The 18,143-nt window shown below is 45.3% G+C and overlaps 1 protein-coding gene across 10 annotated transcripts in view; it reads left to right on the forward strand.

The window, feature by feature from the left end:
- The window catches only part of TRIM59 (tripartite motif containing 59), an 83,980-nt gene that overhangs the window by 23,260 nt on the left and 42,577 nt on the right, over positions 1-18,143 (forward strand). For 5 of the 10 annotated variants that reach the window (XR_013347086.1, XR_013347084.1, XR_013347083.1 and 2 more), the window contains one exon: positions 110-3,594. Coding sequence is in view for 2 of the 10 variants with exons in the window: in XM_077826126.1 (XP_077682252.1) it covers positions 110-1,342 (1,233 nt within the window). In the remaining 8 variants the exon portion in view is untranslated. Of the gene's footprint in view, positions 1-109; positions 9,453-18,143 lie in introns of those variants that run through there. The other 5 variants (XR_013347090.1, XR_013347089.1, XR_013347088.1 and 2 more) reach the window with 3 other exon arrangements.

The raw sequence follows: 18,143 nt of genomic DNA on the forward strand, positions 1-18,143 counted from the left end.
AAATTCCATGTTACTGTAGGCTGGTCATTAAAATTGTAATTTATTTTAAACCAGTTCATTATATATAAACTAAATTGTATAAATGGACTATTTTTTGTTGTTGTTATAGGAAATGCATCATTTTGAGGAGGAATTAACTTGTTCCATTTGCTATAGTATATTTGAAGACCCACGTGTACTACCATGTTCTCACACATTTTGTAGAAATTGTCTGGAAAGCATTCTTCAGCTATCAAGCAACTTTTCCATATGGAGACCACTAAGACTTCCACTGAAGTGTCCCAACTGTAGAAGTATTGTTGAAATTCCTCCATCTGGTACTGAGTCATTACCTATCAACTTTGCATTAAAGGCTATCATTGACAAATATCAGCAAGAAGACCACCCAGATGTTGCAACATGTAGTGAACATTATAGGCAGCCATTAAACGTTTATTGTCTTTTGGATAGAAAATTAGTGTGTGGCCATTGTCTTACAATAGGTAAACATCATGGTCATCCCATAGATGACCTTCAGAGTGCCTACATGAAAGAAAAGGAGACTCCTGGGAAACTCCTTGAGCAATTAACTGATGAACATTGGACTAATGTATGTTTCCTCATTGAAAAGTTGGAAGAACAGAAATCTTATTGTGAAAACATTGTTCAAGATGATAAGAAAGCTGTATTGCAATATTTTAAGAAACTTAATGACACACTGGAGCATAAAAAGCAAGCTTTGCTAGCTGCTTTGGATGAAGTTAATGCTCACATTTCTGAAGAATATGCACCACTCGTTGAAAACATGAAAAGAATCAGAGAAGAACAGCTTGATTTAATGTCACTGAATACATCTGTTCAAGAAGAGGAGTCTCCACTTCTTTTCCTTGAAAAGGTTGATGATGTGCGCCAACGCATAAAAGCTTTGAAACAAAAGCAACTACCAGATATCAAACCTGTTGAAGTTTATCCACGAATAGGACAGCTATTGAAGGATGTGTGGTCCAAAACTGAAATTGGTCAGATTAACAAGATCCTCACTCCAAAAATAAAGCTGATTTCAAAAGGGAAGGTATGCCACAAAAGCAGTGAGAAGGAAAGAGGACAGTCTAAGGAATTGCTCCAGTCTATAAACCCTCTAACAGTGATGTTAATTTCTATGACAATAGTGATAATTATGATTTCATTTACTAAACCTGTATTGTCAGTTGTAAATGAAGTAACTTTGATGTATATTTCAGACATCTTGCAGTTTGTTTATCAAGATCTATGCAACAACTTGCAGGCAGTAATGGAAATGCTATGCCATACATCTAATTTACTGATGGAATTCATGGGGAGAATTGTTTCTTTTTCTTTCTGAGTATCTGAAATACTGAGATTAGCAGTTAGGATAATTATAGGAATTGTTGTTATGTCTGAACTCTTGTACAAGGCTTTTTTTTTTAGTTTTTATCTAAATGCTATTGAAATGATAGATCCTTTACAAAAAATTTAAACTGGTTCTCTAGATTAATTAGTCCCAGAATCCGTACACCGGATCACCCCCATCTGCAGAAATATGTGAAGGACAAGACTGAAGAGTGTGTGGGGCAGGGTTCTCTCTTAATACCCCAATTTTCCCCTTATCTTTTCCTGTCCTTTGCCCCCACTACCCTGCCCATTTCTGAATCTCTGCTTTTTGCTGATTATCGTTCAACTCAATGAGAGCTGGATGGTAATTCCTCCTAAAGTAGTATGTACCACTCTTCAGTTGCATGTAAGGGGTCACAGTCAAATACATTGCTACTTCATCAGTTGCCCATACTAATTTGTAATGTAGGAGAGCCTAAAGATACTAAACATACATCTCCAGGAAAAAAATCAAGAACAAGTCAGAACTGATGCATATTATCTCTAAGAAAGCCATAAGTTCACAGATTCCAACCTAGGAAAGGCAGTTTCCAACAGACTGTAACTACTTCTCAAGCATCTACTACCCAGTCCGTTCTTTAAACTAATTTTTTAGGTAGGGTGTGGCTAAAAGTACCACAGAATTAAATATGGGAAGAGAAGACAAATCCTAGAGTTTCAGACATTAAAACTGAGCTGGGTAAATCAGTGTTGAGCCAGTCATTGGCTCCAGTGTACAAAAAGTGTATATTATAAGTATTTGTATATTGCATTTTAGTAGACCTACTACACTATCTACAGTGAAACCATTTTTTGGTCATTAAATCATTTATGAAATGACTGGGGTTCATCCTGTTGGCTCCAGGCTGTTAGTTGGATCATATTGCTTCAAGTTTCCTTATGTACATCATGCATAAGTGATCTTGTATCTTTCAAGTAGATGCGGGTGCTACTCTAAAACTTTTGGGATAATATTCCTTGGTAAAATATAAAAGTACAGTCCCGAAAAGTGCTGAATGTGTGCTGCTTTACTAAATGACATAAATATGCAAGCAAGAAATTCTAGTTAAGATATGGGGTGAAATCCTGCACTGTAGTAAATGGCAGAACACCCACAGACTTCACTGGGGCCAGGATTTCATCTTATTTATTTATTTTTTAAAGAAAAAGCTGTAAAAAATAATGTGAAAATGCAGTGTAAATGTCTTCTTAAATATTACTGCACATACATTTAATTTGAAATGTAGTCTACTTTACTCTGAAACAAAAATGTTGACACCCTTCCTCTATAATCAAATTAAGTGTAGTATATTCCATTAGTTAAAATACAAGGGACTGATTATGTCCCCACTGAAGTTAATTTTTAATGGGTTGATTGATTTACACTTAACAGTGAAGATTTCCCAGTAGCATGAGTCTTTGGATTGATGCTATGGGAATAACTCAGCACACATGAGCTCCAAATGGTAGGTTAATTTTGATGCCAGTTCTTTTAAAAAAAAAAAAAAAAAAAAGATTTTTAAAAATACTGTTTGCAACATATCAACAAATGTGTTTTTAGTTTTTTTAAAAAAGTTCATTTAAACGCAACATGCCCGCTTAAACTAAGCGATTAGCATTCATGTAGCACTTCACATTTTAAAAGCCTTATTTAAAAAAAAAACATACATATTCAAGGCATGATCCTGCAAAATGCCAAGAACCTTCAATTCCCATTCACTTCAGTGGGAGTTGAGGATGGTCAGCATCTCACAGTATCAAACCCCAAGTTAAAGCATTAGTAGTCTTAACTGTCAGTGTTGGGCATGTTCAACACCAACCAGGATCGGGCCCTTGATCCTGTAAAATGGTATTTTAAGCGATCGTTCTTGTACCATACAAACCAGGCTCTACATACCAACTAGCAATTTGTGCACTCAATTTTAAAACTCAGGCCCAAAATGTAGAGTTTAAAAAAACCCAACCCACAATGTAATACTTAGAAGTGTTTGTGATTATTTTATAAAAGAAATTATAATAGTATATCTTTGTTTAGAGCTGGAAATGCCTCTGTAACAGAGTTTACAATCTGAACAAAGTAGCAGTATGTTAGGTCAGGAAAATGGAAAGTAAAACTAATTTTTTTCATTGTTCAGCCAGAAAGTAATGGAAATAAGCAGCCATCATAAAGAGGAATCCAATCAATTTTATGCAGAGGTGTGTTTCTAAAAAGTTACATTTGAGGTAAGGCTAGCAGTGGGTAGAAACTTCTGTTTTGGATGGGAAGTGGGGGGGTTTGGATCACTGCATATTAAGCGCAGTTCTGTATTAAAGTATACAAATTCATCTAATCTCAATATATGGAGGATTTTCTTAATTCCCATTAATACTAAGGGCCAGATTTTTAAAGGTATTTAGGCATCTAATGATACAGATAGGCACCTAGTGGAATTTTCAAAAGTACCTAGGCGCCTAATTTCAATGACCCTAAGTGTCTGTTTGGATCTCTTCTCTCAGAATGTCTTGTATATTAGTTTCCTGATGTTTTAAATATTTTACAAATATGTTTATAATTCAATTTTACTTTTCCAGATGACATGGATTATTTAGAAAATGTCATTGTAACATTTGATTTTAAAAAAATTCAGAATCTATATTTATTGATGTACTGGATATTTTAATAAATCTATCTAAAAACATATTATGTTGGGGAAGTGGGTACCTCTTATTCTCTCACCCCATGTAACCACCTTTAATTCAACACCAAACTGGAATGGTGGGTTGAACTGATGTCATGAGAGATGGAAGAAGTTACTCACCTTGTACAATAATGATGTTTTTCAAGATGTGTCCCCCATAGATGTATCACTGTAGGTGTGTCCGCGTCCCTGCACTACTGATTGGAGAACTTTGGTAGCAGTGTCCATGCAGCTCACGCATGCAACCCTCCTCAGTTCTTTCTTGATTGCCCCGGGCTAGAGACAGAGCTATAGCTGTCTGTTCACTGATTGTTAATTCTTTTAGAATTGCTAGTTTTTAGCTTCCCTCAAAGCTTTTTCTTTGTTACTCTGTTTGTATTTTATTTGGCCCTGCCTAAAAAAAAAGAGAGAGAGAGAGAAGAACAGAGAAAAAAGAAAAGGGCTTGTTTCCTGCCAACCCCAGTGGGTGGGGAACCTCCCTGGACAAGGGTGTGTACGACTCACAAAGAATCCATCCCAGTGACCAGCAGACACTTGCAGTGTGTTCACTGCCTGGGAGAGAAGCACATTCCAAAAAAGTGTAGCTTGTGTCAGCAACTGAAGCCCAGATCCAGCAGACAGAGAGCTAAGACTCAAACTCCTACTCATGAAGCCAGCCTTCAACCCCTGGTGTCCTGGCAGGAGCTCTCACCACAACTCTCTACTTTGAAGGGAGGTGAGCCCAGAGAGATGATCCACTCTTATAAGGCCTCTAAGAAAAGGTCAGTGAGTCCCCATAGTGAGCCCCGATTGAGCTGAAAATGATCTCTGGCTTGATCAGTATCATCGATACTGACAGCGCCGAAGCCATCTAAATCTGCTACGCGCGGCATGCATGGTATCGAGTTGATGGAGCAAGTCATGGGCACCCCTCTCTTCTCACCCCATATAACCCCCTTTAACTCAATACCAGGCTTGAAGCTGGGTTGAACCAATGTTATCGAAGCAAGTAGTTTGACAGTGCGGATTACAGATTCCATCTAGCCTTTCTAAATTCCCCATTCTTCTCTGTAGAGTGAATTGCAGAAAGATGCTCCCACTCATTTGTCTAGAAAATGTTAAAGTAACTGATAGATTAAAATTTCTCTCTGGAGGGGCGTATCATACTTTAATTAGGTCTGTTAGCATTAGAGATCCTGAGAATAAAAAAATTGACTGTCTTTGGCACCAGTTTTACTTCAGACTTTCCAGCTCCAATGGCTCTGAGCTGGAATAACTGCCAGCAAAAGCTCCAGAAGAAGTAAAAACCTTGTTTCTACATATAACTTCACTTACTGAGAAATTATTTTGTAGCCCTGTTTCTGCTGCCAAACATAGCATGCCTTCAGCTAAGGCCTTTGGTGAAGAAATAATGAAATTTGTACCCCTACCAGGCTTTTTCTTGTACGGTGGGCTGTACAGGATTATAGGAGAGCTGTGCTTTGCAGGAAGGCCAGGTGGATCTTATATTTTGGACATTTGGTATAGGTGTTACCATTTAATTTCTGTACCATTATAAACAGCTCTATAGCTCTGCACTTTTAAATAAATCTGTTTGTTTTTTATGCCCTTTTTCACTCTTGAAAAGAGCACTTCCCAGATATCTCCTTTTCCCCATCTTTGGAGATTATTTTTACAGGAGGAAAATAGATATTAATAGTTGCAGACAAACCAAAGCTGAACACTTGTCTTCAGTTGTGTTTGCCATGTAGTTGTTCAGAGACATTTCAGGATGAGCTTAAACCTAAAACTTAATGAGTTTATTATTAAAGTGCACATTACAGAATCCTGCAATCCCATCATTTATAGTTTCTATTTGAAGACAGCTCCAGGGGTCCCATATTAAGGGGATCTGAGGATGAGGGGAAGAGTAGGTACAACCCCTTTGGAAAAGACTTTGAATTCCATGGGGAAGGAGGGAGATAATACAGTCACCAGATGAGACAAGCCAATCAGCCCCTCCCCCACTGGTTGATTATTTCAGAGCCTTCCAGAATTCCCCTTGCATGGATCACAGAGACCCTGGCGATAGAGATGATGGTCATTCAAGAAAAGTCATAAACTAACATTCTTCTTTGAGTGCTTGCTCATCTCTATTTCATTCTTGGTGTGCACGCACCCATGTGTGCAGTCGTCGGAGATATTTGCCTTAGCACTATCCTTAGAGCCAACTGTGGTGCCCCCTTGAGTGGCGCAATCATGCGTCAGTATATCTCTACGTGCCTACGCCCGCTCAGTTCCTTCTTACTGCATGTGATGGTTAGTTGGAGCATCTCTTCTCACTTTGAGCCGTATGGCCTTGTAAATAGTTTTTTATAGTAGTTAGTGTTAAGTATTTAAGTATAGTTAGGAGTTAGAAATTAGAGTCCCAGTGGGGATTTTGTCCCCAGTCTCCGGGGTTTAAGCCCTCTGCGGACTGCAACAGGCCTATGCCTGTAAGTGACCCCCACAGCAGCTGCCTCAAGTATTTGGGGAAATCATGTGAAGGACAAGTGTCGTATTTGTAAATATTTTCGACACAGGACTCGAAAAGAGTGGGATATTTGTTTGTGGGCTCTCCTCCTGGAGGCTGCCCTTCATTTAGCTTCCGAGCCATCCCTCCAAGACTTGGCTAGTACCTCAGCCTTGATTCGCAGCGCAACCCCGGCACGGAGCTCAGCTGGCACCACTCCCTGTTGCTGGTGTCCAGAAAGAAAATGAAGACGCACAGCTCCCCAGCACCAGGCAAGAAAGGCCATGGAGCATCGTGCAAAGGACCCAGTTTGTGCTGCCCTGCCACTCCGGAGCCATGTGGACATGCCTCCCTAGTCACGGCCTTTAGCCCCTTAAAGGATCCACCACTGACTCCTGGGAGCGATAGGGGACCCAAGCTTTGGACGGCATCGATGCATTCCCAAGCTCCACCAGTACTGAGAGAGCAGAGGCCTCTGCCCACGCCACCAGCACAGCAGGAAGCGGCAAAGGCTCCCTGTGAGGGCAAACCAGCCACTAAGACCTATGGGGGCAGTGGAGCACCACCAATCCCCTGAGATAAGGCAGCATTCTCCATCTCCATGCCGCAGGTCTCCAGCGTCGCAGACCACGTCCTCTGGGGCTCAGCCTTGGTCACCAGAATTGCGATCGTGGTCCCCGCCATCTCAACACGGATCATCTTGGGGGAGGCGCCAGTCTCCATTCCACCGGCACCATTCGCCCTCCCACCGGTCATCCTCTCGGTGCAGATCTTGCTCACCTGCGCCGTGGGAGCACTCCTCGTTGCAATTCTGGTCCCCTGGCCAATCCTCCCACTCCAAACACTGGTCTCTAGTGGCGATAGGCAGCGGGAAGTGACAGCGGTGACGGCCCCACTGTAGTCACTGGAAGGGGATTCCTCCAGCACGGAAGGGCAATTCAGCCCCTCGCCAAGACCGCACCAGTTTGAATGGGCACCTGAGGCTGCATCAACATCTACAGCGTCGACTTGGCAGCACGGCCAGTGGTCAGCGCCGTGGCCTTATTGGAGTGTGTTGGGCATGCCAGATGATGCCCCCTTTACACCACTCATCTGCCACTGCCTCGGAGCAACAGCTGGCAGCACCGGCTTCAGTGCATGAGATGAGCTTGGAGGTTGAGGTAGAGGAGACAGCGCTCACCCCAAAACTCCCCTCCCCTACAGGGGATAATGCCCCGGAGCCTCCCTTGGTGATAGTCATCATCCTCATCCTTAGCTGAGGTGGTCGTGGGATCCTCGAGGGCCAGCCCATGAGACAATTTTCTGCTTCGATGGGTTGCCGAGAACTTGAGCCTAGAGATGGAGGAGCTGGCCAAGCAAGCAGACACTTGTTCAGTGTCCTCTCAGCCTCTACCCTGGCATGTGTTGCATTACAAGTACATGACGGGGTCCTGAAAATTGCCTCTGGCAAACCCCATCATCCATCCCTCCCCAGCTCCAAAAGGCCTGAGAAGTACTTCATCCTAGCCAAAGGGTTCAAGTACCTTTATACCCACCCACCTCTAGGCTCGCTGGTTGTCTCTGTGGCCAACAAAAAAGTAAAACAGGAGCACAGTAGTTCAACTTCTAAAAATAAAGAGGCCAAAAGACTGGACCTTTTTGGGAGAAAAATTTATTCAACAGCAAGCCTGCAATTCTGGGTGGCGAACCATCAGGCCCTCTTGGACAGGTACAATTTTAACTTTTGAGACTTGCTTCATAAGTTCAAGAAGTCCCTCCCCTCAGGGTCTGGCCCAGAAATTTGGCACCGGGGTGTAGGAAAGCACCGTGATGGCTAGGAGCTCTCTCCAGATGATGTGGGACGTGACAGACTTGGTGGCTAGGGTGGTTGCAGCGGCAGTGGTCATGCAGTGCAGCTCCTGGCTTCAGACTGCTGGTCTGTCCCAAGAGATGCAGACCTCTATCCAGGACCTCCCATTCAAAGGGAACAGTCTCTTTTCGGAGCAGACTGATATGAGCCTGCATGGATTAAAGGACACTTGGGCCTGATGGTTCGTCAGCGCCTGCTGCCATGTAGATGGAACCAGGGGCCAGAGACTGAAGCCCTGCAGCTGGAGGCCAGGGCTGCATGGCCAGAGCTGGGATAGGGAGGTCAGTACCTGCTGCCCCGCTGTCAGAGTCCAGGACCGCCCGCCCAGGTTCCTGAAATCCCACTGCTGGAGCCTGCCGCCCAAACCCCCTCCCCGCAACATGTGTTGAGAACTCATCTTGCTCCTGCAGCATTGTGCCCCAACTCTCTCCAGAGGCGGTGCATCCAGGAGCAACAAGGAGGGAGGGGGAGGAGCCAATGCTTTGCCCCCACCCTCCCGTCATCACCAAGGAGGCTGTCATGGCTGCACAAAAAGCCCATGGTGGCCGCACTTGAGAAATGTTGTGCTAAGGAGTCCCCTTTTCAGTCCCTGTCATAAATATAAAGGGAAGGGTAACCACCTTTCTGTATACAGTGCTATAAAATCCCTCCTGGCAAGAGGCAAAGTCCTTTTACCTGTAAAGGGTTAAGAAGCTCAGGGTACCTGACCCAAAATGACCTATGAGGGGACAAGATACTTTCAAATCTGAAGGGGGGGGGGGGCGCCCGGGAAAGGCTTTTGTCTGCCTGTGTGATACCTTTGCTGGGAACAGATCAAGGATGCAAACCCTCCAACTCCTGTAGAGTTAGTAAGTAATCTAGCTAGAAAATGCATTAGGTTCTCTTTGTTTTGGCTTGTGAAATTCGCTGTGCTGGAGGAAATGTGTATTCCTGTTTTTGTGTCTTTTTGTAATTTAAGGTTTTGCCTAGAGGGATTCTCTATGTTTCGAATCTGACTGCCTGTAAAATTATCTTCCATTCTGATCTTACAGAGTTGTTCTCTTATCTTTTTTTGTTCTTCTAATAAAGTTCTGTTTTTTAAGAATCTGATTGGGGTTTTTGGGTCTTAAAAATCCAAGGCTGGTTTGTGCTCAACTTGTTTATTCTCAAGCCTCCCCAGGAAAGGGGGTGTAAGGACTTGGGGGGATATTTTGGGGAAATAGGAACTCCAAGTGGTTCTTTCCCTGTTCTTTGTCTAAATCACTTGGTGGTGGCAGCATACTGTTCAAGGACAAGGCGAAATTTGTGCTTTGGGAAAGTTTTTAACCTAAGCTAGTGAAAATGAGCTTAGGGGGTCTTTCATGCGGGTCCCCACATCTGTACCCTAGAATTCAGAGTGGGGAGGGAACCCTGACAGTCCCCTTCTTGACAAAAATACTCATCAGAATAATCAGTTTGGGGAGTTTGATTGGACCACCTGCAGTTCCAAAGCACCTGGTTCCCAAATGACATGAGGCTACATGGAAATATCCTAGAGCTCAAAGCCATCAGACTGGGCTGTATAGTGTTCCTACTTGTCCTTCAAAACTTGTTAGTGCAGATCTTCAGAAAAGCATGAGAGCCATGCACTACCTAACAAGCAAGTGGAACTGGTGCCATTGGAATGGGTTAACACTGATGGCTCTTCACCTCCCAGGAGTCAAACAATTTAGACCTCCTGAGTAGGCAGTCGAATGGTTATTACACAGAGCCATCTTGAAAGCAATATTCCATAAGTTAGGGATACCTGAAGTGCTTGTTCAGCACCTAGGACAAAGCAAAATGCCAGAACTTTGCTCTAGAGGAGGCCTGAGTCCAGGGTTGCTACCAGATGCCTTCCTCTGGAACAAGGGCTTGCTGTACTCTTTCCCATCACCTCCCCAATTCCCAAAAATCAAAAGAGACAAATTCACTATAATTCTGGTGGTTCCATTCTAGTGAGGACAGTTCTGGCTCACATACTTACTTTGCATGTCTATTGAGCGTCCAGATTGCCTGGATCTGATCTCACAGCACCATAGCCAGATATTCCATTCAGAGCTGAAATCAAACATCTGATTGCATGGCTGTTGACTGGCTGATGGACAAAGACTGCTTCCTACAGGTTCAGCAAATGCAAAACTTTCTAGCTTGTAGTAGAAAGGACACCACCATAACTACTTACACTGCTAAATGGAAGAGGTTGTTATTTGGGCAATGAAAACATCACCTATTTTAGAAGTATCACTAGTTGCCATCCTGGAGTACACCTGCTTGCCCTAAAGTATTCAGGCCCCTCCATCAGTTCCATAAGAGTACATCTGGCAGCTATATCTGCCCATCATCCCTTCAAAGGCCACACTGCCTTCTTTTGCCCAACAGTAGCTAAGTTTCTCAAAGAATTTACTCATATTTTCCCACAGTAAGAAAGAAAGACTTCTCCTATGGGACTTAACTTTGAACCATTGGTGAGCTGCTCTTTGTACCATTTGTCAACAAAGACAGTCATTTTAGTGGCTATAATCCCAGCCAGAAGGGATAAGGGAGATCCAATGCCTTATGGCATTTCCAATTTATACAGTTTTCCACAAGTACAAAGTGAATAAGTCTTCAACCAAAGTGGTCGTCTCCTGTCAGATGATCCACCTACCAGTTTTCTTCCGCAACTCCCATACTCCTTGGGAGTGAAGGGAAGCCAAACATCACATCTTTAGGCGCTCTTACTATCTAGCCAAAACAAAAGCATTCAGGCATTCTCCTAAATTATTGCTAGTGTTTGTCAACAGAATGGACAACCCATCTCCACCCAAAGATTATTGAAATTGGTCTCTGACTATATTAGAAAGTAGTCCACTTGGATCCACACCTGTTCAGATTAGGATCCATTTAACCAGCGCTCAGGCAGCCTCTGCTGCTTCTCTGAGAGACATTCCAGTCTAATGTTTGTAAAGCAGCTACCTGGAGTTCAGTTCAAACCCTTAGTCAGATTACTCCAGATTAGACACCTGCTTTGTCAGAGCTGTTGTGTAGTGATTGGTTCAGTAGGCTGTGAGGACTCACCTCCAGGCCACAAGTTACACTTCTGGTGACTCACAAGCAGTAATACATGTGGGCAATCACTCAAAGAAGAGAGAACAGTTGCTTACTCCACAGTAACTGTAGTTCTTTGAAATGTGTTATCCACATTTGTCACAACTTGCTCTCCTTTCCCACTACTACAGCATCCTTGGCAATCTGGATTCTGATTTTAGCAAAGGAACCCTTTATGCCCTCAGCTACAGGGAGTCAGATGGCATGTAGGGGGCAGCTATGGCCCCAAAGGACACTGCTATTCAAAAATGTTCTGGTCTCCTCCTCATGGGGTTGGGAGTATATACGTACCAAGAGTGAAATCTGTGTGGATGACACAGCCAAGAAACAGAGTAAGGTAAGTAACTCTTCTTTCATGCATGTGGTAGTGTCGTGATAACTGTACCAGGATGTTGGGTACCACTGGTACTTGAGTGCTGGGTAAAAAAGTGCTGGATACCACTGAGTACTGAGATGGTGGGTACCAAAGTTAGTGCCAGAGGAAATGTTGTCTGCAGTGTTAGCCTGTTCTGCCATCCTTCTGTTTCGAAGTTGGTACTAAATTGTCAGATTGACCCTTCTTATCCATTGGCTACCCTTTAAATGCAGAACCTGAGACCAGTCTAACACATGCTGAGACTCTTGTGTTTTGCTTTCATAAGCACCAGAGGGGTAACCTTCCTCTCAGATCTGAAGGAGGAAGGATTAGCTGCTCAGCTGGTCTCAGAAGCTAAAGACAACGGAGCCCCAAAGCATTGTGATGATCAAAGATAGCTGACAGAGATACTCCTATAGAGCTGATGGAGAGGCCTGCACACCTTAGGATGAGCAGGTCCAGGATAGTGGTTAGTAGTGCTTCTGAAGGAGATCAGTGATATTTCCATTGCCCAGATAGAGAACCTCATTCATTTAGAAGCTTACCATAAACCTCATGGGTACTACAAAGTGGATCAAATGGCATTATTTTTCAACCCAGAAAGTACAATCATTACTGTTGAGATTGATGACTGAGCATTTACTACCAATGCCAGGGCTTTTTGGTACCATAGATGGTCCCTCAGTCTGTTCTAGGTCCTCTGGTCCTGGGGGCTTCAGCATGAGTGTGGGAAAAGTTCAGGCACCCTACTTCTGGGAGCTTCAGTGCTAATTGTTTTGATCCTCTGTACGAGATGCAGTGGTGGCTTTGGTAGACTGCATTGAGGTTGTGGGTGGCTGCCAGTTGCGAAGACATCAGTGGAACCTGATTTGGGCCCAGAATTGCCTCTTATGCTGGATCTGCTTAGTGCCAGAGTGGGCAGTCTATGTCTTCAGTCACCATGGGAGCAATGCTTCTTGCATCCTCTACTGTCAGAGGATGACAGGGATGGCCTGCTAGACTCTATAGTGGAGGAGTGGGTCTTCAGTACTGAATGGGCTCTGGAACCCGAGGTGGACTGTTACCTGACAGGAGTGCTCTGGCAGGCAGGTTGGTTGGTCAGGTGGCCTTCTCTTCCTTGGGCCGATGAAGTCCTCATGGAGCTCTCTAGCAAGACATGTATAGAACGTTCATGTGCTTCCCCAAGGCAAAAGAGGAATTTTGCATCCATCATTAATGGGGCAGGACTTGAATCTGATGATCTTAGACTCTGCCATGTAAAGAGGAGTGGTCCAATGTTGGAGGGACTTCCTGGAGTCAAAGTCCTCTTCTAAATCGCTCCTTTTTATTTTTTTTTGCCAGTGGTCTTAATTTAAAAAAATCTGCACTAACTACAACTGGAAACTAAGTAGAAAAAACAATCATAGTGGGTAGACACACAGATACTGCAGATGTTCAGTCTAATAGCCTAAGAAGGAACTGGAGAGCAGTTGCAGCCTCCCTTCCCTTTTGTGGAGCACAGGAGGGCACGCAGGGCTCAGGTGTGGCCCCAATAGACATTGCTATTAAAAGATATTCCAGTCTTGAATACATGTGATGCATACACACCAGAAGTAAAATATGCGTTGACAATCAATTGTAGAGAAAGTGTAAGTATTCTAGGTCTAGATGAAGAAATCTCTGCTTCAAGAGGTCTGGTCTTCTCTTCAGGTGCAATGTGGATTCTTTGGCTGCCAAACAAGTCCAAGGTGCATTCTAGGCCAGGGGAAAACTAGGACAAAGACTTCAATTCTTTTCTGTCTTTTCTGTAACCTTAATTTGAACTATCTTGGAAGGTAGCAAATTCTTCTTTGCCCAGGACATTTACATTGCTGCAGAGAAGCTTTGACCTCAAGTTACTCCCAGATTTTAGAAGTAATATAAATACTCATGCTTCAAAAATAAGAAAACCTCTAATGGAAGGTACTAGAAGCTTATTCTAGATGTGTGGTCCCTATCTGGATTCCAAACATGGAGTGCGCATGCTCGCCATATGCCGGAACTGTTCATAGTAGTGTCCGCTGACCGCACGTGTGTCGACCGCATGGTGTGTCCGAGGCTTTAAGAGGCTGTGCAGGTCGATGCCACTCCAGTTCCCTCATACCAGTAAGCAAAGGAGCCCGAAGCAGAGGGGATGGAGGGTGGCACTGGAATCCAGATATGGACCACATGTCTCGAAGAACCTCCAGTTACAGTAAGTAACCTCCTCTTCCTCTTTGAGTGATGGTCCCTATGTGGATTCTAAGCATGGGAGAGTAGCGAGTAGTGCTCAGCGCAGAGGTGAGTGCGAGGATTCTTGAGACGACACTGTCTTTAGGACAGCCTGATTGACTGCCACATCCGTCACCAAGGCAGGGGCAATGGTGTACTGGGCGGAAAAGGTGTGGACAGAGGACCAACTATCACCCTACAAATGTCCTGACATGGGACATCGGCAAGGAAAGCCAATTGGCAGCAGACACTCGCATGGAGTGGGCCATGACGACCCGGGGGAGCAGGGGAAGAGAGAACATGAGAGAGCACATAGCATTCCATGATAAAATGGAGATCTATTTGCAGAGGTGTTGCAAAGAGAGGGCGCGGCTCAGGCAGCACTCTGCGATGGTGATGAAGAGCCTGAGGGATGCCCAGAAGGTGCGGGTATGTTGGAGATAAACTGCTAATACCCGGCTGACATCGAGAGAGTGAAACGCATACTCCCTGGGAGAGGTGTGTGGTTTAGGGTAGAGGATCAGCATGCACTGGTTGAGGTGGAATGGGGAGGCCACCTTGGGGAGGAATTTGGGATGAAGACACAGGGAGACCTTGTCTTTGTGGAAGATGGTAAAAGGCAGGGCTGGCATTATGGCTGCTAGTTGGCTAACTTGCTGCGTGGAGGTGATAGCCACCAAAAAGATCACCTTCATGGAAAGATGGCTGAGGGAGCAGGTGGTGAGAGGTTCAGAGGGTGGCTTAATGAGGGCGGAGAGGACAAGATTTAGGTCCCAGGAGGGACTAGTCTTCTGCACGGAAGGGAAGGCATTGAGAATGCCGTGAAGAAAGCAGGTGAAGATGGAAAAGCCATTCACAGGGCGAAGGAAGGCACTGAGCGCTGCCGGGGGGATGCAGACGGAGGAGTGGGTGAGGCCCAATTGGTGGAGGTGAAGGAGGTAGTCCAGGAGGATGGGGATGGAGACTAAGTCCAAGGGATGTCGGTGGTTGTGCGCCCATGTGGTGAAGTGGCACCATTTAGCCTGGTAAGAGGCTCTAGTGGATTGGCATCTGCAATGAGAGAGGACATTGTGCATTGTGGGTGGAGCCCCATCCAAATACCAGGCCCTGAGATGGAGCAGGCCTCAGTTGGGTTGTTGTAGGCTGCTGTTTGAGGAGATCCAGAAGGGCTGGAAGATGGATTGTGCAGGTGAGCAGAGAACTGAAGGAAATCTGGGTACCAATACTGGCGAGGCCAGGAGGGGGCTATGAGAAGAACCATCACTCCATCGAGTCACACTTAGTGCAGGACTTGGGGGAGCAGGGAGATGGGTGGAAATGCATATTAGAGTTTGGTGGTCCAGGGAATAACGAACGTGTAGCCCTGTGAACCCCAACGGAGGGCTCCTCTGGAGCAGAAGAGAGGAAATTTGTAGTTGTCTAGCATCGTCAAGAAGTCCCAGTGCGGCGTGCCCCACTGGCAAAAGAGCAATTGGAGGGTGAAGTTCATGAAGTTCCCACTCACAATTGGTGTGGAAGGAATGGCTGAGCATGTCCTCCAGAGAATTGCTGGTGCTCAGGAGGTGTATAGCATAGACGGTCACCCTGTGCCTGAGACACCAATTCCAAAGAAGGATGGCGTTCATGCAGAGGGAGGAGGACCTGGCCATGCTCTGCTTGTTGATGTATACAACTGCTGTCATGTTGTTGGAAAGCGGCTGAATATGGTGAGAATGGATGAAAGGTAGGTATGCCCAGCAGGCAAGGCAGACAGCCCGTAGTTCCAGAATGTTGATTTGCCTCCACTCTTCCCGGGGCAACCAGAGGCCCTGAGCTGCATGGCCGTCCATGTGGGTTCCCCAGCCCGCATGCGAGACATCCATGGTGAGAGTGATGTGGCGTGTCGGTGGTATGAACGGGATGCTGGCTAGGACCGCAGTTGGATTTCTCCACCAGGTGAGGGGGGGATCAGGATTGGCTGGCCCAGATGGTCTAACTGTGGGTTGTAGACTGAACAGAGCTACAGCTGGAGGCAACACATATGAAGGTGGGCATATGATGTAACCGAGGTGCAGGCCACCATAAGGCCTAGGAGGGAAAGGCAATGGTGGTGGTGCATACTTGGAAAGTGGCGGAGTTGCGTGATGAGAGTGGTGAGGGTCGGGAAGTGGTCAGAGGGGAGACACCTTCACCATATGACTGATTTTTCCCTCGCTTTTTTGATGCAAATTCCCAAGTTGCCAAGGAAGGTGTGACAAGGAGGCAGGGGGAGCCAGTTGTCAAGGTAGGGGAATAAGGAATGGCCCAGTCAACACATGTAGGCTGCCATGACTGTGAAAATGGAAGCTGCAGGGGCAGTGCCTTTGGACAGGGCAGCATGCAGGGTCGCCTGGCTGTGCCTCCGTGTAGGAGCCAGAGAGGGAACATGCCGCTGCTTTTGGGAGCTGCTTGAGGTAAGCGCTGCCTGGAGCCTGACCCCCTCCCATGCCTTGACCCCCTTCCCCATCCCTGATCCCCCTCCCACCCTCCAAACCCCTCCGTCCCAGCCTGGAGTAATCTCCTGCACCCTGAACTCATTTCTGGCCCCATCCCAGAGCTTGCACCCCCTCCCACACCCCAACCCCCAATATTGTGAGCATTCATGGTCAGCCATACAATTTCCATACCCAGATGTGGCCCTCGGGCCAAAAAGTTTGCCCACCCCTGCCTGGGGAGCTTGAAAGATTGCCTGCTATCTGTCCCAAGTGGACTAGCAGTAGGGTGACCAGATATCCTGATTTTATAGAGACAGTCCCAATTTTTGGTGCTTTTTCTTATATAGGCACCTATTACCCCCCACCCCATCCCGATTTTTCACACTTGCTATCTGGTTACCCTAGCTAGCAGCTATGTAGGTATTGTAGGAGCAACCTAGTATTAATAAATTGGGAGTGGTTTCTCACTTACCCCTCTGTAATACCCATGATGGTGCACATTTGCAGGGAGTGGAATAGTCATATTAGTCTGATCTGGTTGCAGACTGCCTGAAGTGCTCCTTATGTAGTGCGGGAGGGGAAGGAAGAGACCTTTATTTTCCTAGAAGAGGAAGGGTTTATGACTCATGATCAGAAGGCACAAATCCCATTCTGCTGCTGCTTACACCTGAGCCCTTTTCATTGGCAGAGCGAGAGTCCTTCAGCTGAAATCCAGACAGGCATAAATAATTCCTAGTACACTGCAGTCTAAGGCAGGGCTTCACTAAAGTAACAGGCTTTTCTGCATGCCCATACCTGCTGCCACGTGGTAGTAAGCTTGATACAGAGTTCATAAAGCCTGTGGGTAGAAGCCCCACCAGACCCACCCTTGAGGGTGGGGGAATTAAAAGTGCGGGGGCTTAACCCCTACTGTTACCCCACTTGTTCATTAACATTAAATGTTGTAACATGAGAATTCATAGTGGGAGGAAGGGGAACTTGTTGGAGACCCACTTCTTTCCCCGGGGAGCTGAGGATCCACTTTGGTATTGTGGAAGGAGGAGGAGGGAGCAGAGCAAGAAACAACTTTGGATCCCTTTTATGGACACCCAGCCAGCCAGTTGCTATAAAATCCCTCTTAGTAGCTGTTCTCTAATTGCTCTACCTGCAAAGGGTTAAAAAGTCTCACTGCTATGCATAGGTAAAAGGAAGTGAGTGGGCACCTGGCCAAAAGAGCCAATGGGAAGGCTAGAACTTTTTAAGATTGAAAAAAGACTCCCCTTTTGTCTGTCTTTTGTTGTTCTCCTGGGGAGAGGAGGACAAAGCAACAGCAATGCTGTTTGGGCCAGGTATGAAAAATCATCAGTATCATACCTAGAAACTATCATTTGAAACCCCAGAAATGTAAGTAGATCAGGAAATGTCTAGGAAGAAGCGATTAGGTTTATCCCTTTTATTTTGTTATGGCTTGTGGATTATGCTGTGCTACCCCCGGCTGCTTTTGTTTTGCTTGTAACCTTTGAGCTGGACCTCAAGAAAGCTATTTCCTAGTGCTTAATTCTGGTAGTTGCTCTTTTAAAATCTAGCACTAGCCTGAGTTGCCAGATGTATTTTTTCTTTTTTTATTATTAATAAAATTTACCTTTTTTAAGAACAGAATTGGATTTGTGTG

The sequence above is a fragment of the Eretmochelys imbricata genome, chromosome 9, assembly GCF_965152235.1.
Source record: "Eretmochelys imbricata isolate rEreImb1 chromosome 9, rEreImb1.hap1, whole genome shotgun sequence".
NCBI lineage: Eukaryota > Metazoa > Chordata > Testudines > Cheloniidae > Eretmochelys > Eretmochelys imbricata.